At 42.3% G+C, this 23,499-nt stretch overlaps 1 protein-coding gene and 1 long non-coding RNA gene across 5 annotated transcripts in view; one reads left to right on the top strand and one right to left on the bottom strand.

Annotated features, from left to right (window-relative positions):
- Positions 1-8,582: 8,582 nt before the first annotated feature.
- Positions 8,583-18,973, bottom strand: LOC112642095 (uncharacterized). Its single transcript, XR_003125044.3, has 4 exons — positions 18,829-18,973; positions 17,792-17,843; positions 11,137-11,260; positions 8,583-8,863 (listed from the first exon to the last, which is right to left on the bottom strand). It is a non-coding gene; the product is annotated as an uncharacterized LOC112642095 (long non-coding RNA).
- The window catches only part of CCDC90B (coiled-coil domain containing 90B), a 52,531-nt gene continuing 47,639 nt past the window's right edge, over positions 18,608-23,499 (top strand). For 3 of the 4 annotated variants that reach the window (XM_025419487.3, XM_035704219.2, XM_025419488.3), the window contains exon 1: positions 18,608-19,537. In XM_025419487.3, coding sequence (XP_025275272.1) covers positions 19,438-19,537 — 100 coding nt within the window. In that variant the 5' untranslated portion in view covers positions 18,608-19,437. Of the gene's footprint in view, positions 19,538-19,794; positions 19,984-23,499 lie in introns of those variants that run through there. The other variant, XM_025419489.3, reaches the window with a different exon arrangement.

Below are 23,499 nucleotides of genomic sequence, written 5' to 3' on the forward strand. Positions count from 1 at the left end.
GCAAGTCTAGACAGTTTTGCTAGAGAGTTCAATTAAATCTTTAGAGAATAAATCAAAGGCAACAGCAACAGAGAGCTATAAAATACCCCAAAATAAGCTTAATAATATGAAAAAAACAATAAAACCTACTGACACAGTAGGCTTTGATACACCATATTCTGAATTAAAAGGCTTGATATTATGAAAATATTGATTCTCCTTAAACTGATCTATAAATAGAACTCATTTCCAAGAATAATTTCAGTTGGATTTTTTTTTAAGATTTTATTTATTTATTAATGAGAGACACAGAGAGAGAGAGAGGCAGAGACACAGGCAGAGGGAGAGGCAGGCTCCATGCAGGGAGCCTGACGTGGGACTCGATCCTAGGTCTCCAGGATCAGGCCCTACCTAGGCTAAAAGCGACAGTAAACCGCTGAGCCTGCCGGGGCTACCCATCAGTTGGATTTTTTAAGAGAATTTGAAAAGAATGGGGAATACACTGAAAAATATTTTTAAGTTTTAAATCATTTCAATCCAAATATCACCTTTACTTATCATTTTCTTTATAAAACTTGTGTTTTCTAGCTTTATTTCTATAAGTAATTAGCTTTCTCTTGTTGAACTATTTCGTTAAAAAAGAAACAAAATTCATTATACTGATAAAGAATGGTATGTTTGACACTTGTTACATACCTCACCCTCTGTATGAATGCATATGGTAGATATTAACTCATTCATTCTGTCCATTCCTGTATGAGATACCTTCAGTCATGAAAAGTACCATTTCTTTACATACCAGAAAAATCTCCACCATTGAATCTGAACATCCCAATATCAAAACTGATTAAATTGAAAAGGAAAAATTTTTTTAGAATCAGTGAAGGATGCTATGATCCGACAATATCCATAAAAAAATTTTAAAAAGCTTGTTCAGATTTAAGCAACTTCTCTGCTGGTTTCCTCCATGCTCTGGCTTGGAAACAACTTGGTGAATTGTGTTTCCCCTTCCATCCCCTTCCCACAGTTAGAGCTGGTTCTTACTTGTTCATTCATTTTTAATTAAGCATGCGCATAAAAACTACACCACACTCTTCCTAGTAGAAGCATCCAATTTACTCAACTCCAAAAAGGCCATACCGTCTCAGGGACCAGATTCTCTGTGTTCAAAGACAATTCTAATATTTCATACGACCTAACGACAGGACCCCTCCCTCAGACTATTTCAGGTACTAAATAGAGTTTCCCTTTTATGGCAAACCTCTCATGTTTGGGGGAAGACTGAATGGGAATACTTGAAAGGAGAAGCAGAATTCCTTTTTTTTTTTTTTAAAGTAAGTTTGATTTCTCTATGCACCAGCCCTGTACATATGTGAATGCAATCCTGTTCCCCAAGTCTCATCCAAATTAAACTACACTGTCCCTTCAATCCTATTTTTTCTGACATGATTTTTTGCAATGTCATGGGCTGAGCTATTCTGTCAAAAATGCCATTTGTAACTGGTTCTTTTCTTTTTTATTTTTATTTTATTTTTTTAGTTTTTATTTTAATTCCAGTTAGTTAACAGAGTAATATTATTTCAAGTGTATAATATAGTGATTCAACACTTCCATACACCACCCAGTGCTCACCACAAGTGCGGTCCTTAATCCCCATCATCTATTTCACCCATCCCCCCACTCTGGTAACTATCAGTTTGGTCTCTACAGTTAAGAGTCTGTTTCTTGGTTTCTTTCTTTCTTACTTACTTGGGTATGTTTCTTTTAAAATGATATGTATTACCAAAGAGTCAACATAGAAAAAAAAGATTATGAAAAAAACATTCACAGCAGAAACTAGAGGAAGGATTACTATTTCTCCAGTATATAAATGCAACAAAATTATATACCATACACTACAATATATAATTTTTTTAAAATGTATGATCCCAATTCATAACTGGACAGAAGATATGAGGCCAAAATTCATACAAGAGGATTTACAACTAGTAAGGAAACATCTAGAGAAATAACCTCATTAATAATCAAAACAATAAAGACTAAAAGTGATTATGAGGTGCCATCCTCTATATGAAATTAGTAAAGAAAAGGAGGTTTTTGTCACAATAACATTCAGTGCTGGTAAGGGCACAGAGAATTCAAATACCAGGATAAATTTATGCAACTTATTTATAAAACAACTTGACAATATATAAAATAAGCTATAATATTTATGTTTTTATCCAACAAAGTCAGTTTTAAAAATTGAAGTCAGTCTTAAAAATGGAAAATATTTTATATTGTTTATAAAAGAAGCCTAAAGGGGCATGTGGGTGGCTCAGTTGGTTAAGCATCCAACTCTTGGTTTCAGCTATAATCACGATCTCAGAGTTTTGAGATTGAGCCCCATCGGGCTCTTCACTCAGCAAAGTCTGCTTGAGATTCCCTCTTTCCCTTACCTGTTGCCCCCCTCCCCCCTCCATTCACTTGCTCTCTCTTTCAAATAAATAAAAAAAATATTTTTTAAAATTTAAAGACTCAAATCTCCAACAATAAGAGATTGATTTTAAAAATTCAATCTAAATGGTCTAATATAATGGTTTAAAAGCCTCTGTATGCACATGAGAAAATAGCAATAATGTACAACTCCTATTAAACAGGCAATAAAGTTACTATTAAGTTTTTTTAAAAAGTAAGCTATAGGGATCCCTGGGTGTCACAGCGGTTTAGCACCTGCCTTTGGCCCAGGGCGCGATCCTGGAGACCCGGGATCGAATCCCACATCGGGCTCCCAGTGCATGGAGCCTGCTTCTCCCTCTCCCTGTGTCTCTGCCTCTCTCTCTCTGTGTGACTATCATAAATAAATAAATATTTAAAAAATCTTTAAAAAAAAAAAGGTAAGCTATAAAGTTGTATGTATACTGTTAATTTTTTGTACTATGTTTTAAAGGAAAGAACTCATAATAAAAAGAACTAAATAAATACACCAAAATGTAAATAATGTTTTGTTGAGATAGTGGAATTACTTTTACTCTTTTTTTTTTTTTTTTTCACTCTATCTAGAAGAGTACATGGTGACGGTGCTCTGCTGTACTCTGGGAGGCTACAGTTGCAGAAATACCTAACACCTCTGCAGGAAAATTCAGTTAAGTGAATCTCTGCTTTGACTAAGAAATTTTATCAAAAGCATTTTTTAAATCACAATAATGCATTTATTGCAAAAGCAAGTGTTGCCAAAAACAATTTTCCTAAAACCACTTTACTCCAGTTTCTGGAGGCTGGTAAAAACATACCAGTTCGTGAGGAATGCATATATACTTGTATAAAAAAAATGTCATGGCTATTTTCATTTGGGAACAGATCTTGCAGTTGAAATTATAAATCTGTGCCATTTTTACCAGAAGAAGATAAAAATATTAAAAGGACAGCCAGGGTGATATCTCGTTAGGAATAACTTCCCAAACAGCTTCTTTGCTTTTCTTACTCCACGTGCTCCCTATGGTGGAAAGGGTCTGAGAGACCCTCCAATCTCACTTGGGACTCTGACCCAATTCTGACAGTAAATAAGACCTTAAGGAAGTTAATTTAACTTCTCTAAGCCTTAGTTCTTTCATCTGTGAAGTGGGAATGAAAATACTGAGTTACAGAGGTGTTGTATTGGAAGGAGTAAGTGAGAAAAGGTGTGATTACAAGAACCTTGCAAAGCAGATGGTTGGACCCAGTACAGTATCCCATCCTCCTAACAACCCACAGGGTTCTTGAGGGATATGTAAGTGAGAAACAAAGTCCAGCAAAAGAACACCCCTTACTACTAGGAGGCCATGAGAGCCAATGCAGATTAAGCTACATGGAGGGCTCCTTTGTCTACACAGCCTGGATGGCCAGTTCAGAGCTGACTGAGTGCCTCCCTTGCTCCTTCCCTGTTGGCCCACTGGAGAATCCCAGCTCTTATATTTCACATGGAGAGCTAGGACCAGTGCAGAAAGGGCCCTGGACAACAAAAGAGCCTGAGCACACAGGAGCCAGAGCAAGAGGGCATCTTGCAGGCCTGCCTAGGTAGTAGGGCTCTGGGCTTCACAGGCTATGGTAGGAAAAACAGCTGCTGGCCTGTCTCACCTTTATCCAGCACGGAACACGGTGTTCCAGGAACATGAGAGAGCAAGAGGCAGGGGGCTGCTGTGTTCCCTTAGCAGGAAACACTGGAGAAGAAGATCCTAGGAAAGCAGCTCTATGTAAGATCTTTACATGGTTCAACACAGGGGTGCCTGCCTGGCTGGCTCAGTCCAGAGCATGCAACTCTTGATCTCAGGGTTGTTAAGTTTGAGCCCCATGTTGGGTGTAGAGATTACTTAAAAATAAAATCTTTTTTTTGACGGGATCCCTGGGTGGCGCAGCGGTTTGGCGCCTGCCTTTGGCCCGGGGCTGATCCTGGAGACCCGGGATCGAATCCCACATCGGGCTCCCGGTGCATGGAGCCTGCTTCTCACTCTGCCTGTGTCTCTGCCTCTCTGTCTCTCTCTGTGTGACTATCATGAATAAATAAATAAAAAAAAAAATCTTTAAAAAAAAAAAAAAAAAAAAAAAAAAAAAAACTTTAAAAATAAAATCTTTTTTTTGAAAAGATTTTATTTATTTATTTGAGATAGAACAGTATAGGGAAGAGGGGCAGAGGAAGAGAGAGAAGCAGGCCCTCCAGCGAGCAGGGAGCCCAATTCAGGGCTCAATCCCAAGACCCTGAGATCATGACCTGAGCTGAAGGCAGAAACCTAACCGAATGAGCCACCAGCCACCCTTTAAAAATAAAATTTTTAAATGGTTCAGCCCAGTGGATGCTCCCCTCCCTCATCCCACAAAACACGTGCAAACATGTTTTGCGATGTGTAGCGATGCTCTTCCTGCATAAAGACAGGATAAGGCAGCAGCAGGGTCTGACGAGAATACCACCCCCACACACAACCCAAGTAACACGAAGAACTGATATAGAGTCAGTCACATGAATTCTGCTTCCCTTCCCCTTCTGGGCTCTTGGCATTATTGATATGAAGGGGAGAGTGGAGCTTATCTATTCAGGGCAGGGGACTGGGTTTCAGCTAATTGGGAGTAATGAGGGAATCTGAAGCAAGTTCCCCCCAGCTCTCACTCTGGAACCAGCTCTAGAAAGGATAACAGGCCTATAGCTAATCTCTCCCACGAGTCTTGTTCCCCTCATATTCACTGTCTACACTGCAGCCACAGAGATCTCCAAATTGTTCATCTAATCACGCCACAGCTCTACTGAAAGTTCTTACTGAGTACAGAATAAAGTTCAAGTTTCCTGGCATGAAACTGTGGAAGGAGCCTCGGTGTCCATCGAAAGATAAATGGATAAAGAAGCTGTGGTCTCTATATACAATGGAATATTACTCAGCCATTAGAAATAACAAATACCCACCATTTGCTTAACGTGGATAGAACTGGAGGGTATTATGCTGAGTGAAGTAAGTCAGTTGGAGGACAAACATTATATGGTCTCATTCATTTGGGGAATATAAAAAATAGTAAAAGGGAATAAAGGGGAAAGGAGAGAAAACGAGTGGGAAATATCAGTGAGGATGACAGGATGTGAGAGCCTCCTAACTCTGGGAAACGAACAAGGGGTAGTGGAAGGGGAGGTGGGTGGGGGTTGGGGCGATTGGGTGATGGGCACTGAGGGGGGCACTTGATGGGATGAGCACTGGGTGTTATACTATATGTTGGCAAATTGAACTTCAATAAAAAAAATATACACACACAAAAAAAAGTTTCCTGGCATGGAATTCAAGGCCATCCTGTCATGCTCTGCCACTCGCTAGCTCTATGACCTTCACTGGGTTCATTAATTACTCTATGTTTTTGCTTTCTAATTTGTAAACCAAGAATAATAGAGTCCCTATCTCACAGGGATTTTGGAAGGATTAAATGGCATAATGCACGTGTTTTTCTTAGAGCATGGTATATGAGAAACACTCCAGATATTTAGCTTTTATTACCATCAGCAGTACCATCAGCACTATTATTCCAAACCTATGTTCATGTTTTCCCTTTGCCTACAATGACCCGCCTGACCTCGTATACCAGCCAGCTCCTACTCATCCCTCAAGATCCAACCCAGCATTGCCTACCCTAACCCGACTTCTCTGAATCCCTAGGCTCAGCACGGTTCCCACGGCTCAGCTCTATCATGACACTCAGCACACTGTACTTGTCTATGATCTGCCTCCCTCGGCACCCTGAGCTCCTCAAGGATGGGGACTGTGCTGTAGTTGTCTTTGAACTGCCAGGCCTAGCAGTGCATAAATTATACCATTGATTTTTTTTTTTTTGGATGGAAATGACCCTAAAAGTATCATGCATCCAACACTATGTGAGAAACTGTGAGGAAGACAAGAGGAAAGGATGAATACTTAGACTACAGGAGTATATATGCTCAATATATATGCACAACCCTGCTTCTGAGGCTCTGGATCCTTAACGCACCTCCTGCTCATAATGCATCCCCTGCACCTCTTGGGCTCCTTTATGCCTGTGTTCAGGATATCTCCCTTCCCCCAAGGTAAGGCCTGTCTTTCATCTCTCCAAGGGTGGATTCACACATCCATTTTCCTTACTACTACATATCTCTTCAATAAATGCCCCATTCTTGGGGCACCTGGGTGGCACATTCAGTTAAGTGACAGACTCTCAGTCTTGGCTCAGGTCATGATCTCAGGGTTGTGGGATTGAGCCCTGCATTGGGCTGTGTGCTCAGTTTGGAGTCGGCTTGAGATTCTCTTCCTTTCCCTCTGCCCCTCCCTCTCATGTGCTCCCTCTCTCTCTCTTTCTAAAGTAAATAAATCTATTTTTTAAAAAAAGGAAATGTTCCATTTTCTTGTTCTCACACCAACTTCAATGCCCAAGAGGCTGGAGAGCAGGCCTTCACACACTCCTGACAGCCCATGGAGCTGGCATGACACTTTGCTATGGTTACTATTTACTTAGTGCTTGGTCCTTCAGATGGGGGTAGGACAAATCACTGCTCAGACATAGACTCAGATTTGGGCCAGCAGACCCCACACTGTTATTGAGGAGACAAAATAAATGGAATCTGAGCAATTTAGGCCCTGGAAGCTCATTCACATATATGTCCTTCTGATTTAAGTAGTATCCTCTCCAGCTCTTTCTGTGATGATGATTTTCCCATCCTCTACCCTTTAGAAAGGACCTACAGTGCAGCCTGACATATGCATTTCCAGCCTCAAGTATCTGCCACAGTAACTAAGGTACAGTGAAAACCAAGTTCTTATTATTCCTTCCTGTCCTGATTTTATTAACAGTTTTACACTTGCTGTTACTTAATTTTCTGTTCTTACACCAGCTCACATATTACATCTAGGAGGCAACCTGCCACATATTGACCTACAAAATGAGAACATAAAATCTAAAAGATAAAACCAAGAGTCTAGATAAAGCTAAGAATGATTTTAATCACTCTTCAGGGAGGTGAGAGAAGAGGAAGCCTGTGCAATCACCACCATCAGACCAGCTAACTTCCAAGGCCCTCAGCTCTGAGAATTTTTGTGAGAGTGGCTTTTGCCTGGAAGGATAATCTCGTGCTGGTAGGCCTAGCCTGATTCATTGTCAGGATCTATACTCTCTTGTCTTCCAGTGGTTGGGTGCTGGGGCTGCTACTTTACTCCTGCCTGCAACACCGTGCTCACTTGGCACCTTCTTTAGGACCTGCAGTGACCCCAGGAGCAGGACCCATGCCTCTGTACCTCTCCCAGCTCAGGCCCTAAACACAGCAAGATCTCAGAGCTTGTTCTCATTTATTATTTGCTGAATGAATGAGGCAGTGTAGTTCCCTCTGTCTCATCCCCATCCCAGCAGCCTTCCCAGCAGCCCCGCTGTGGCAGACATGGTGGTGAACTGGTTTATGTGGGGCTCTGTAGAATGCTCTGGACAGAGGCTGCAAAACTAAAAACAGAACTGCCCAAACTCCTTTTCCCTGAAGTTCCAAATGTGATTTAGTTTCTCTCATCAGATGCCCTGGTCTGAAACTTAAATTCAGAACAGAGTTGCATGGGGAGAGACACACAGCATGAGTTCTTAGGGTAGAACAGAGTCAGACCTGCCTTGGATTCAGAGGCAACAACTGTGGCAGCAGCTTCCTGATTTGGGCAAAGGCGGCAACTCTACAGCGTGATTTGAGGGAGTCATTCCTGGAAGCTTGAATGATATTGTTTCTTTGGTCCTCCCAGCAATTCTGAGAGCCATAAGTGCTTTTCTCCAAGCCCCTTTGTGCCAAACAGGTGAACAGATTTTGCTATTTCTAACTATGATCCCTCATACCCTTTCAGACTGCTCCTGGCCTTTCACCTTCCAAAATTATTCCTCAGACTCAGACTCACACTCTTCATCATGGATCAGTTTACCCAAGACAAACTAAGAACTTGCTCTGCTCAGGATCCTGGGCTAGATGCTGGAGTCATGGGCATGGATTGGACCTAGTCACTGTCCTCCAGGGGTTTATAGTCTAGTGAGGCAACTAATTATGTAACCACATATGTATCCATCAAAAAGAGGGACTCCCAGAAGGTTTTATTTTTTTATTTTTTAAAAACACAATTTTTTAAAAATTTTTATTTGTTTATGATAGTCACACAGAGAGAGAGAGGCAGAGACACAGGCAGAGGGAGAAGCAGGCTCCATGCACCAGGAGCCCGACATGGGATTCGATCCCGGGTCTCCAGGATAGCACCCTGGGCCAAAGGCAGGCACCAAACCGCTGTGCCACCCAGGGATCCCCCAGAAGGTTTTATATGAGAAATACTTATGTTCCGGAAAGTTCACTTAGAAGGCAGCCTTTCACCAATCCACAAGTGTTCACTGCAACTACTCTGAGCATCTTCTGGAAAGTGAAATAAAGATGAGTAAATGTTTTATGAGGTGAGGAATTTTTAAATCTACTATGAGAAAACATTTGCTCGCTATGAGGCTGACTTCCAGAAGGACAACAAAACACACACATGCCCCACCAACTCTACCCTGTTTCTTCATAATATAGGCTTCCGTTCATTGCTTACAACAGTAAGAGATCAAGATCTTACCCACATGTGGCTGCTTGAAAAAAGAATGCTCCTTGTCTTGGAGATTCTGGTGGCCACATTGTACCATTTCAATCCTATTTCCTATGAATCTTTCCTATGTAATCTTTCCTATTAATTACCTTGAGGCTTGGGAACATCCAGCTTTCACCATCCTGGAAACATGACCTGCCCTATTTCCTGTGCCTTTCCCCCTCTTTAACCCTTCATAGGGCTCTCCTGCCTTGTCAAAATTATACCTGGCTCAACTGAGTATGGAGATCCTTGACATATGCAGATGTTAACATTCTCCATTTTGAGCATTTTCTTTTTTAATTAAAGATTTTATTTATTTATTTATGAGAGACACAGAGAGAGGCAGAGACAGGCAGAGGGAGAAGCAGGCTCCACGCAGCGAGTCCAACGTGGAACTTGATCCTACGTCTCCAGGATCGTACCCTGGGCTGAAGGCAGTGCTAAACCACTGAACAGGCTGCCCCATTTTGAGCATTTTCAAATCACCCTAAAGGTTGAAGACCTGGGCTAATTTGGAATTTTGTTAAGGAGAGAGTTTAAATCACCGTTGCTTTGGGGCTGGTATTCAGGAAAGTGTTACTGAGCCAAAAGGATGGTGAGATGATTTTGTATAGACAAGACCCTGGAGAACAAAAGAGGATAGAGAATGGTGGCTCTTCCTATCTCCACCATCACCGTTATACTACTCTGTTAGAAAAGAATTTGTAAGAGAATTGACAAGAGACTGGAATCTAGTCCCTGCATCCCAGTAAAAGGGTCTAGGGGCATCAGGAGATGCAAGTTAGTCTCTCAAAGAAGGGAAAAAAGGAAGGCTGTGTGGGGCAGATGGCCAAGGACCAAAGGACCATGGGAGCAGGACCAAAGCATTGCTGATTGGAAATCAGGAGTCAGGCACAGTTGTCAGGGAGAAGTTCAAATCCTTAGGGCCAGAGAGCTGACCAGGAACCCAAGAGCCTAACATCAATTGTATTTCCATAGTCCTTTGTCACATCTATGAATAGAGCCTGATAGGATAACAATATTTCTGTTATATGTTTTCTGAATTCTGTGGGATAGTGTGAAGCTATAGAGGAGGATTCCTCAAGTACAGACGTCTCAAAGACCTTGGTAAGTACCCTATGAAATGTGAAGGTCTGCTGGACTTGGTGAGTGCCTCCATCATGGTGCCCATTACTTGGGGGAGCTGGGGATCCTACCTTCTCCAATAGACAGGCCAGTGACTTTGTTTTGATGGTCTTTCCTGCTCTCTATGGAACCACAGATCAAAGTGGGGCAGTCATGGCACTTGTCCAGTTGACCACATTGATTGGTCCAGGAGCAAACTCAAATTAAAGCTGGCCTATGAAACTTTTCCCTCTGGATGTTTGGACATGAGACCACAGAAAACTCAGTCACTCTCTCTCTCTGGCAGCCAAAGTCAGATGTAAACTTCAGAGCTGTCAGAGGCTGTTTTTCTGCCATATGGGAGAAGCCAGACTGTAGTTGAAGAATAGTAATAAATACTAACACTTTTAAAACAACTTCTATGTACTGGGCACCATGCCAAGCCCTTTATATGCATTAATTCATAACACCCCCAGAGGTAAATAATATGATTATCTTTGTGAATGAGGAAACTGAGGCAAAGCAAAATTAAGTAACTTGCTCAATATCACATAGCTAGCAAGTAACAAAGCCTAAGGTCAACTGGCTCCAGAGCCCATCATCATAACCATGACTCTACCTTGTAGAGCTGGAAGGCATCAGGGAATAAAAATAAGAGATGACAAGAGACCTGGTCATTTTCAAGACCCTATTCCAGCTGTTCCAGGCTGCATACGGAACCATTCTTCCCTGTGTGGGTAGAGGAGGACATGTGCAACCAACTCATGGTTGGCTCTCAGGGTGAGTTTCTGCCACTAGCAACCAGAAAATTCCTGACAAACATAGTGTCTCCCCAACATGTAGCATGGTGTCCACCACCCTCTTGCTCTAAATCTTCCTAGAAAACTCAGTAAGATACTCGACTGGACAACCCACATGCGATTCCAAGTCCAAATGAAATCATATTATTAAAACCTACCAGTATCCTTCCAGTGCCCTAGGAGAAAGTCAAAACTTCTCTACGTAGCATACAGGGTCCTTCAGGGTCTTGCTCCTGCTTCATTTCTCACCATTTCCCTGCCCCTTTCCCATGTGATCTACAACTAGAAAGAGAAAAATGAATTTCTGTGCTCTTGTGTGCTCTTCCAACCCCACCACCATTTTATCTAAGCTCACCCCAATTGCTCACAAGTAGTGTGCAATGATTGGTGTCTGCTTCGGTCCTGCTACTATCTTCTCCAGAGACTGAATGCCAAAGGCAGAAGTTCAAGACGTTAGCACTCCCAAAAAAGGACTGCTCACCTGGCTGACTTCCAAACACTGTACCGCCAACATTTCTGTGCTTCAACTACCAGAGATTTGCTAATTAAAATGACATATGAGAAAGTGCCCTGGATAGTGCCTAAAACATAGTAGTTGCTCAGCATGTGATACTATCTTTCCTTTTTCCCTCTCTTCATCTCCTGGGGTTCCTATTATTGAAATGCTATTGTCCTCATCCTGCCCTTATGAAGGCAACTCACAACACCCCTACTTCATCTTCCCTGTGGTATATCTGAGAACTATCAGGCCTCCTGTACAAGTGCTAGTATCTGACAAGAATGGTTCAAATCCTAACGTTTTAGGTCAATGTGGGTGCTAGTCTGGGGTCTGGGTCTGTGTGGCTGCAGGTGGGTATCAGAGAACATAGCTGTGAAGAGGGAAGAGCTTCAGAGCTTCAGAGGCTGACACCCCAGCAGACTTGATTGGGCCAGCCCACACAGCACCTTTCCCTGACCCTAGAGTCACTATAAAAAGAACAAGCTCAAAGCAGGCTGTTCTGGAAGTACCATTCCATCTTCATAGCAATTCTATTTGTGTCAGCTGAAAAAAGAGGGCTGGAGCATCCCATTCTGGTACAATTGGAACAATTACCCCTTAAATGTGATAATTACAGTTTGATCATTTTGTAGGCAAAGGCGAGATTGGTTCCAAGATTTTTTTCCTCCTTGTTGGAACTTTCTGTAAAGAAACTGCTTATGTTCCAGGGCCACAGGCTTCAGATTTCAGATCCAAATGTGAAGGTGCCTGCCTCTCTAAAAGGACATAACTTCTGATATTTATCTTTTGTACTGTGCTGCTGTATTGAGGAGTGAGGCAAGGCAATTGTCCGGGTAATTTAACCAAAAGAGCTAGGCCTTTGCATGTGCCCATCAACTTAAGAGCTGGCCATCTTGTCAGAAATTATACTGACATCTTGGTATCCACTTGACCAAGGTGGCAACATAGTGGTTTGATCAAGGCTTTAAATGTAGAAAAAAAAACCTGTATTCAGAGCACATATTGTATCTATAAGCTGCATAACTGGTCTGCCCATTCTGGACATCAGAATTTTATCTGCATGATTCAAGGTTTAGAACCTTAATCATGGCCACAAAAAAGCTGAGAATAAACAAACCTGACCCAACAAATAAAACATATGAAAATTATTATGTAAATTTTTAAAGCATAAGTATACATAAAACCAATTATAACCACCATACTGGGATGGGATCTTCAAGAATGGTGAAACCATTTGATCCTTAGCCAGGCATATCTAAAGAAATATTTCTGCCCTCTTCCTGTCTAGAAGGTCTTCATTTGTCATCCTGATTCTGCATTATGGTCCTTTCCTAGGCCCACACAGCCCATGTTCCACACATACCTGCCTTTAATGGCCACCTGTTAGTGTTGAGGTTTTAAGAATTCTCAGTCTCTTTTTCTGTAGTATTTCCAAGCTCATCCCTTAAGTGCTGATAGAATCACTATAACAGTATTTCTATGGTTCATTTATGGCCATAATTCCTAATATGACAAATACTCACAAAAAGCTCAAATTTAATGAGGTTCACAATCCTGCTGAGCTTTCTGCAGCTTCTTGGAGCTAAGCAGTGTCACAAGTGTCCCTTGGGCATTAGAGGAAGGAGCACCACCTCCAGGTCAAGTGCCATCTTCAGGAGACTCTTACCACCCAGAGGCTTTCTACCCCAGGCCACATTTCACTCCTGCCAATAGCACTTTGGAGTATTAAAGTTTCTCCACTTCAAATTCTCTTATATCTAGCCACACCTGTTCTGTTCATCTGTAGAGGATACTCCTTTTCATCTCTGGGTCTTCCAAAAGCAAATGTCTACCCCTTTCACAAGGAATTCCCCATCCACTTCAAAAAGAAACAGGTCTTCCCTCAAAAAAATTGAACAGAATTACCATATGACCCTGCAATTCCACTCCTAGATATATATCGAAAGATTGAAAATAGATACTCAAGTACATGTACACACATGTTCATAGCAGCACTGTTCATAACAGTCAAATGTAGGTAGAAACAACCCAAATGTCTATCAGTGGATCAATAGATAATTATGTTATATATATCCAAAAAAATATTATCCAGCCATAGAACAAATGAAGTACTGATCTTTTACAGTGTGGACAAACCTCTGAAACATTATGCTAAATGAAAGAAGCAAACACAAAAGGTTGTACATCCAATTGCTTTTATATAAAATACCCAAAATAGATAAACCCACGGAGACAGACTGCAGGTTGGAGGGAGCTAAGGGCTGCGGGGAGCAGGGAGTGGGGAGAGCCTGTTTACTGGGTAAAGGGTTTTCCATTTTAGCGATGGAAACATTTTGGGACTAGATAGAGGTGGTGGTTGTAAAACATCGTGAATGTATTCAATGTTATTGAATTGTTCACTTCAAAATGTTTAGTTTTGTGTTATATGAATCTCACCTCAAAAAAAAATTTTTTTTAAGGAAAGAGGCTAAGTTAAAGAAGAAAGAGCTACCAGTAAAAGAAAGACCATCTTGACAGTAGGAGCTGAAAACAGGGTAAGAACAACAGTATAAAAATAACGAAGAGCCCGCCAAAACTCCCCATGGTGGTGCAGGTCAGCTCTGCACAAAGTCCAGGGCTCCTGTGAAGAGCCGGGCAGGGCAGCAGGTGAAGGCCTGAATCGTGAGTCTGGAGCCGGAGCTCTGCCACCCCGCACTGGCTCCTCTCCACCTCTGGGTCTCCGCCTCCCTCAGCTCTTGCACCCATTACCTGCTCAGGACATCAAAGCTCATCAATGCCCATTAAATGGGCATTCAGAACAGTTCCCTGCAGGGTAGGGAAGGAGTAAGAGAAAGTGAGCAAAATGGGTGTTGGGGGTGGAGGTGGGTGTCATTGGAAACGTCATGACTGGTGCAGGATCTTGATGCATGAGAAATGGCGTATGTGCTGCCCCTTCCCTCTTCTGCATCCATAGCAGACATTGCCAGTCAACAATGGGTATTCTTTCCCATGTGGCCTCATACAACTCAATGCTTTGTTCCAAGCAATCGGTCGGAGAGACTTGTCATGAAGATGAAACCTATTTACCACTCCTCTGAGAAACTCTGTTTTCTTGAACAAATGAAAAAAAGATGTGGAATAGCTTCTTGGAGGATGAGAGGTCATGTGTCCCTCATAGTAGCCATGATCTCACAACCCATGCCCCATGCTCAATGGACACAAACGGTGGAGGGGTGACAGTGTGACTTCTCTGTCCCAAGCACTGTATGTTCAGTTCTGATCGCCACCTCTTACTTGCTCTGTGGCCTGGGACATAGGTCACCTCACCCTTCTGAACCTCAGTTTCCCCATCTGTAAAATAGGAGCAATAATACCCAACTTATGGAGTTGCTAAGGAGCTCGAATGTACTTATGTATAGGAATGAGCTCACATGAATAGATAAAGCAACTCCCATGTATCAGGAGTTCTTTGAAAAGAATGTCTCACTCTATGGTTAGGGAGGGGAGCACTTGGACCACAGGAGGCTTTGGTGAAATTTGCCAGCTCTCCTCTACCCCAGTGTAGAAACTGGGCCCTGAAGATGAGGAGGCCCTGAAATCCTATTTCCCAGCAGGTGTCTTTGAGATCCAAGGCAGCCTACTGTCCCATGAGGAAGGTTTCTCTGATCAGGTTCTTCCAGGTAAGGGATTATTTCTTGCCAGGAAAGAGAGGTTCTCGAAGATCCTCCAGGTCAGTATCTGGGACAGGAGACCTCCGTGAAGTATATGGCCCTGACTCATCAACTCTAGACAAGAGGACTAAGCAAATAACAGGCAGAGACCCTTTCTCTTTAATCCAGTCCCCAGCCTAACACCCTTCAGCAATTCCTCTTTATGCACAGATGGAGTCAAAGAGAATTTGAAGGCCAGCCCCACCTTTCCTACCCTCCCCTTCAGAATCTCTCTATCCTCAACCCATTGCTCCAGCCATTCTCTCAAACGAACCAAACTCTCTCACACAAAATTCCCGGCTTTTGCAAGCAGTGTTGATTTTTGCACGCCCATACCACCATCCACCAAATCCACTTAACCAAATTACTCATCCTTGCAAATAAAAGACTTCCCAAAGCTCCCTGCTTTGGGTAGTACAAGCCTCTCTTACACATTCTCTCGGCACCCTTCTCCTTCACCATAGTATTGTTTACAACTAGTAATAGTATTATAGTATTGATAGCAATCTGAGGGCAACAGATTATGTCTTATGTCTGGATCCTCACGGCTTAGCAAAGTGCCTAATATCATAAATAGTACTCAATAAGGATGAATTGAAGGAATAAATTAAATGAATCATCAGTGAGAGACACTATCAGGTGTGATGTAACATTGCAAAATATAATGATGTTTTAACAATTCTTTTGTTTTCTTTTTCTTTCCTTTTAATCTTTTTCCTGATTCACTATAATCAGCAAACTTATAATTGGTTGTCATTGCCAGCTTCCTAGTACAATCAGGACAAAAAGGCCCCAGACCTGTGAGGGATGAGGGGTTTGTGGTCCCTTTCAAGATACGAAAAATGTGATATTAACATAAAATAGTACAAGGGCCCCTGGGTGGCACAATTGGTTAAGCCTAATGATCAAACCCACATCAAGCTCCAAGCTCAGCAAGGAGTCTGCTGAAGTTTCTCTCTCCTTCTACCCCTCCCTGTGCTCACTCTCTCTCTCAAATAAATAAATATCAAAAAAAAAAAAAAAAAAAACAAGCCAAAACTTTTGTGACAATGGGCTCCTCTGATTCAAGGATTATACAAAAACTATAAAATTAGTTGCAGAATTAAGGACAAATGATTGTCTTCTGTTCTGTCCACATACTCCCCCTAGTGTCAAAAACTCAAAGTAAACTAAGGAAGGAAAAGGAGGGCAGCCTCGGTGGCTCAGCGGTTTAGCATCGCCTGCAGCCCGGGGTGTGATCTTGGGGACCCTGGATCGAGTCCCATGTCGGGCTCCCTTCGTGGGGCCTGCTTCTCCCTCTGCCTGTGTCTCTGCCTCTCTCTCTCTCTCTGTCTCTCATGAATAAATAAATATAAGATTTTTTTAAAAAGGAAGGAAAAGGAGCCCATTGGGTCCCATCTGTCTCTCAAGGCCTCATTCACCTGATTTGAAAAATACATTAGGATTTCTTCATATTACCTATTCCGACCAAAAAGGACCAATGTGAGGAGCGGTCCGGGCTGTATCTTCTCTCCTTGAAGTCACCAGAGCTACAAACTCAGAGATAGAAGGCCACTGACCATCTCTTGCAATTATGTCCAACCTAGGTTCCCAGACCTCTGCACTTCAGAAGAAAAAGTATTGAAGTCCTCATGAGGGACCTGGAATTTCACATGCCTGAAGAAATTGTACCATCACTGGAGATGAAACTGAAAACCACCAGAGAAACTGGCAAGTACTTTTACCTTCAGCTGAATGTTATCAGTGTGGTGGTGGATCAGTATTGTCTATCTTCTACTCACCAAATGGTAATTATCCATGTCTTAAAATAATCAAAAATAGGAAAATAAGCAATGATTCATATATGTGATTGATAAAGAGTGTAAGATATGTTTAAACGTGGGGCTCATAGGAATAAAAGTGGCCCTTCACAATGAAAAAGCTAGGACCCACTTCCCCGCTAAGCTATTGGCCTGTGAGGTGTGAATAAATCAGGCTGCTTTCAGGGAGAGAACACTTCTCATGGCCAGGCCACGTCATCAGGCATTGGGAGGAGCACTGATTCATAAGCCTGTACTAGTGACTGGCAAGTAGTATTTCCTGGAAAGGTACTCAATCTAGCTATTACCAGTCTGGGCTTAAAAACATTCAAAATCTCCTGAGAGTCTATTGTATAAACCCAATTCCTTAGTCTTTTTTATTCTTGTTTTCGGTGTTGTCTCCCCCAACATTGCTCCATCTTCCAAATGACTTCAATGTGCCGGTCTATTAGGGCTCCTCACCAAACTGTGACTATACTTCGAACATTTACTGATTCATTCAACACATATTTACCAAAGGCTCATTCTGGGCCAGGAGTTATGCCAGATGTTGGAGAAAACGGTGACAGATATGAGTCTGCCATCACGGAGGATACAAAGAAGAACAAGTGCACCAGCAGGGACATGGGCTGCTTGCTGCAGGTGATCCATGAAAGAAAATAGGATTGGCCCTTCTCTGGTCACGTGACTAATCAACTATTTCTGTCCTGGAGGTTTACAGTAATGTAAATAATAACCAGGAAGTGTGAATAGTTAATATATTCAAAGATATACTTTTTCCATAATCATTACTTAAGGTAATTAAAAATATCGTGGTCCCACTTACTGGTCTCTATCTTCCAAGTAGTCTGTGAACTCCTCCAGAACAGTGATCATCCCTTAATCGACAGAATTACAATCATATTGGGTATACATACACATATGTATATATCATTACTTTAATATACATGTGTCTATATAAATAATTTTTTAAATGATTATGTCATATTAATGATTATATAGTATTCCATGATTGTATAATATTCTCATTTGTATAATAATTGCAACTACATGATTGTATAGTATTCCAATTTGGGACATTAGTGCAAGTTGTTAAATCACATTGAATATTTAGATTATTTCTAATGTTTTACTGTTACAAATAGCATATCATGGGTTGTAGTTTTTAAAAATCTTAGCTACAGATATGATTTTTTTTTCCTTAGGATAAAATCTTTAGAAGGGAACCTCTGGCTATTCACCTTTTTAAATTTCATATATATTATTAAATTAATTTTCAAACGTATTGCGCTTATACTCCTGCCAGCAGTGTGAATGACCCTATCTAATTACATATTTGCTGGGATCAGTAATTCTTTTTTTTTTTTTTTAAGTTTAATAAGTAAAGCTGGTAGCTCTTTATGTTTGCTTTCATTTATCTGGTGAGATTAAGTTGTTCTTTTTTTTTTCCTTCAATCTTTAATAGCCATTTATATTTCCTTTCCATAAATTGCCTGTTAAAGCCCTTGCTGGCAGGAACCAAGTGTTGTTCCTTTAATGTGCCTCAGTGCTTAGAAGGGTACTTTATGCAGCTTGCCCACAAAGCTTTGAAAACAAACAGGTAGAAAAATCCAGGGCTGTCCCCTGTCCAGTGTTGGTTTGCAATAAATCTGTATTTAGGCAAAAAAAAAAAAAAAAAAAAAAAAATCCAGGGCTAACTGTTTACATCCTTGTGAGAATAATTAAGCCACTAAAACCTAACGATTGTGACCACTTTAGAATTTACGAAGAACATATTAGCATATCTGGACCCCACAACTACTGTGTGTTGCTGTTTTCAGCGTTTTTACTGTGTGGAACAAAGTCTGTAGTAAAAGGCCTCACAGGGATAAGTGGTGAAAATCAGGTCCACTGTGGCAACAAACGGTTTCCGCCGAGACAAGGACTGACGTTCGTCCTCCTGTACACCAGAGGGCGAAGCAGTAGGTCGTGAACCAGCATGAATGAGGCCCTCTCTGGACTACATTTCCCAGGTTTCTGCGCGATCTCCCGGAATGCTCCGCGGACGAGGATTTAGGTCCCAGGTTTCCCCGCGGTAGGATGTGACTCCGTCTCTCGGCCAGGCGCGCCTGATGGCCGCCGGCTTTCTCAGGGAACTCTTGCTGTTGAGCTGTTCCTCGTTGCTAGGAAACGGTTGCTAGAAGGTTCTCAGACGCGGTCCCGCTTTCTTAGGGCGGTAACGTCGTGCGGCGGTCGGGAAGGGGCGGTGGGAGGAGCGGAGCCGCTGTGAACCATGCTCCTGGATTGTGGGTCCGTCTGTGCAGAGGCCCATCTTTGCAGGACGGCGGTTGGAGTCCGCGCCGGCGGTCCCCTGTGCGGCAGGCGGAAAACTACACTTCCCAGCATCCTCGCGGTGCCAGAACTACGTTGCCCGAAATCCTGAGCGTGATTCAGCCAGCCTTTCGCCTCCTCCCGCCGGCCCGAAAGCAGGAGATGTGGAGTCGCTGTGTTTGGTGGCTCGTGCGCTCTGAGGGTCGTGGGGACCGCCGGGTTTGGAGCCCCGGCGGGCCTTTCTCGCTGGCCTTGCGAAGAGGTGAGACGAGGGCAACTTGTCACCAATGCCCGAGTGCTCTCTGAGGAGACAGCCAATGGTTTCTGCTTGCTCGGCCGCGCGGTTCGGCGAGAGGGTCACGCCCCTCCCGGCCCCGCCGTGACTGGCGACCCCGCCACTGGGTCTGGCCCGGTGGCTTTGGGGCGGGAAGGGGGAGGACCGAGTAGAGGACCGCCTTCCCCTTCCGATACCGGGGCTCCGAGAGCCTGGGGTACCGACCAGGCCTCCACAGTTCGAGCCCCCCACGCTGCTTTCTCAGCTCTCGTTTGCTCCCGCCTGTCTAACGAGGCCCCGCGCCCTCGGAGCTCTCTCGGGGGCGATCCGTGTGCTGAGTTGCGGTGTCTCTCGTGGCCTGTTCGAACTTGGGTCGTGGTATGTGGGCGCTGTCTCGAGTCCACGTTTTTCGTAGACAACAGCATACATCTCAGGTCAGGCTGGCTTTATTTTCGTTGTAATTTCTAGTAGTCTGCGATCCTGTAGCAGCCATTCAAAACAAAACGTGAATTGCTGGAATCTGCAAGTGTCGAACTTGTTGGCAACTCTTGGCATTGTGTCCTGAAGGACGTCTGACTTTATGCTGAGGGACAATTCCAAGATCCCCCCCCCCCACCCCCCACACACACACACCCCTTTATAAAAACTAAGGCTGTCCACAGAATAGGCACTTCGTACTAACCCTGGCGTTCTCTGTTCACTTTCTTAAATCTTCATTGCTGTGTGAGGTGAGCCACCCAGTGCCACTGTACGTGGTGCCATTCTAGCTGCTTCATTTTACTCAGGAAGGTTGCCCCTGATCTGCCGCCTATTAGACCGTGCTGTTGAGCTTCCAGTGTCTGTCACAAGAGACTTCGTTACAGATTTTAGGTGTTTACTCCACATACACCTTATGATGGACTTTACAAAAAGGAGATAGCATTTTTTTTTTGAACCCTGGGAAATCACCCCATTCTCAAACTTATCTTTGTAAATGTTGAGAGATAATGTGTTTTCATTTGAGTATGTAAGCAAAGTATATTAAACAGTTTTGGAGAATGAACTTTGAAGTACTAGAAAGCACTTCATAAGTAAACAGTGATGTCTTACATATTTGCTGAGTTACCCTGCTTGAATCTCACTTTCTTGGAGAAATTTTTTTTTTTTTAAGATTTTATTTATTTATTTATGAGAGAGAGAGAGGCAGAGAGAAAGGCAGAGGGAGAAGCAGGCTCCATGCAGGGAGCCCAATGGGGGACTCGATCCTGGGACTCCAGCATTCCACCCCGAGCTGAAGGCAGACAGACGCTCAACCGCTGAGCCACCCGGGCACCCTGGAAAAAATCTTAAGTGCCTCTTTACACCTAATATGATTTGTGTCCATCATCACTGAACAAATGTTAATTGAATGCTTGCTGTGTATTTTAAACTTGCCTAATAATGTCAGTGATCAAGGAATTTGAAAACCCTCAACTGTACCCACAGAAGGATCTGTTATTTAGTCCAATTTCTTTTTTAAAGATCAATAAGAGAGGGCATGGGAAGGTGAGGCAGTTTGTCTAAGTTTTAATAGTGTTGGATTCCTATTTCATTACTGTTTCCCAAACTTAGCAAAATAGAAACCCTGGGGGTACTTTTTAAAAATACATAGTTTTAAGCCCTACTCCAGAACTACTGAGTCAGCATTCAAGGGTGGAGCCCAGGGATTTCTGTGTTATTTATTAATTTTGGTAATTGTGATGTACCTAGCAAAGCATATGTCAACAGAACAGCATATAGAAATTTATATTAATAACCAGCTATGTCACTGAAGTGTTACAATTCTAAAGTTAACACTAAATTAATATAAAACTTGTGGCTTAAAAAAAGAAAAAAACAACTTGTGGCTTAGATTTAATGAGACAGCATTTTACATGTGTTAATCAAAAGTAAAATCTGGCCTTTTCTGGCAAAGAGGCAGCTTGGTGCAAGGTAGACTAGAGTGCTAATTCAGGATATACAATTTAACAGCTTTGTGATGCTGGTTAAGCCTTTCAACTATAAGTTTGTTTCTCACTTTAAGAAAACCACAACATAGGTATGTATGAAAAGGAGGGTTTGTACAGTTTTGTACAGTTGTGGAAGTTCTGGGAACTTTTAAGGACCTGTTATCCCACCCTGAGCTAAAAACAATGATTCTGGTTACTTACTTTCCTCTACCTATTAATATGCTTGCAAAGACTTATTCTTAAAAGTGCTTATGAGTTATTTATGAAGCCCTACTGTGGATATCAAATTCCATTTCCTTATTCCCTCCAAAGAAGAGTACTCTGAAAGTCCTACTGTAGGGGAGGGTGTTGACACCTACCTCTTAGGATTGTGAGGATTTAGCCAAGGATTACGTAACTATACGAATACACCTAAGGAATGAATGTGTTGACACCTACCTCTTAGGATTGTGAGGATTTAGCCAAGGATTACGTAACTATACGAATACACCTAAGGAATGAATGTTCACAGATCGTTCTGTATTCTCCACACCCTTCTCATCCCCAGAGTAAATAGAGCCCAAAGTAGAAGTAGCAAAGGCAGCTCATGCCTTTGTGAATTTTGCTCATCCTGTTCCTCGTGCCTTATTAACTCCTCTTTAAAATTTACTATAATTGGTATCTTTTCCAATAGCCATTTTAAAAAATATTTTATTTAAATTCAAATAATATGTAGTGTATTATTAGTTCACAGGTAGAGTTCAGGAATTCATCAGTTGCATATAACACCCAGTACTCATTACATCAGGTGCCTTCCTTAATGCCCATCACCCAGTTCCCCATCCCCCCACCCACCTCCCCTCCGGCAACCCTCAGTTTGTTTCCTAGAGTTAAGAGTCTCTTATGGTTTGTTTCCCTCTCTGATTTCATCTTATTTTACTTTTTCCCTCCTTTCTCCTATGACCCTCTCTTTTGTTTCTTAAATTCCACATATGAGTGAAGTCACATGTCTTTCTCTGATTGACTTATTTTGCTTGGCGCAATAACCTCTAGTTCCATCCGCGTCGTTGCAAATGGTAAGATTTCATCCAAATAGCTATTTTTACCCCTTTATTCTCATTGAGGGCCAAATGTCTCTCCTCTGTGTTCCCTTATGGATATACCTTGATGGCACATGATGTAAAACAACAGCTTGGCTTTTCATTGTACCCACAACACCTAACACAGTTCTTACCAATCAGCAAGTACCTACTGAGCACCTGGAATTGTATTAGGCATTGGGGATTCCATGATGAGCAAGAACAGGTGTAGTTCCTGCTCGCAGGGACTTTATAATCTAATATACTGGTTGGCAAAGTTTTCCTGTAACAATCCAGGTTGTATTTTAGGCATTGTGGGCCATATGGTCACTTGCAACTACTCTCGTCATGGTAGCTTGAAAGCACCATAAGTATAAAGGACTGGCCATTACTTTTTCATCATTTGAACTTGACTTTATATGTAGATACTGTTTTTAAAATTCTCATGGTTTTCATTCATAAGTAAATGAACATGGCTGTGTTGCAAACCACACTGTGGTTTGCTGATCTGATCCCTGACCTAGTAGGAAAGGTGAAGAGTTAACTATCCTATAAATGTGTAAGTTGTGAGGTGTGGCAAAATAATGTTCTAGGATACTGTGAGAAACCCTAACAAGAAACGCCTGTCCTAAAAGAGCACACACACTTTTAGGCAGGCTTTCTGGTGGAGGAAACATTGAAACTGAACTTTGAAGGATAAATATGAGCAAGCAAGAAAAAAGAGAGCTTTCTCAAGTTATTAAAGGAATTAAAGAATTAAGAGTCCTTGAGAGTGGAGGGCCAAAAATGAGCACGGTGGGACATGAGACATGAGACCACAGGGGCACCCTGCAGAGATTTGCAGCCAGTGTTGGGTATTTATATGATCTCCCATTATCAGCAGGAAGCTTCCCTTTGTGGAAGGAAGAGGAATTGAGCACTCATC

Source organism: Canis lupus, chromosome 21, assembly GCF_003254725.2.
Source record: "Canis lupus dingo isolate Sandy chromosome 21, ASM325472v2, whole genome shotgun sequence".
Taxonomy (NCBI): Eukaryota; Metazoa; Chordata; class Mammalia; order Carnivora; family Canidae; genus Canis; species Canis lupus.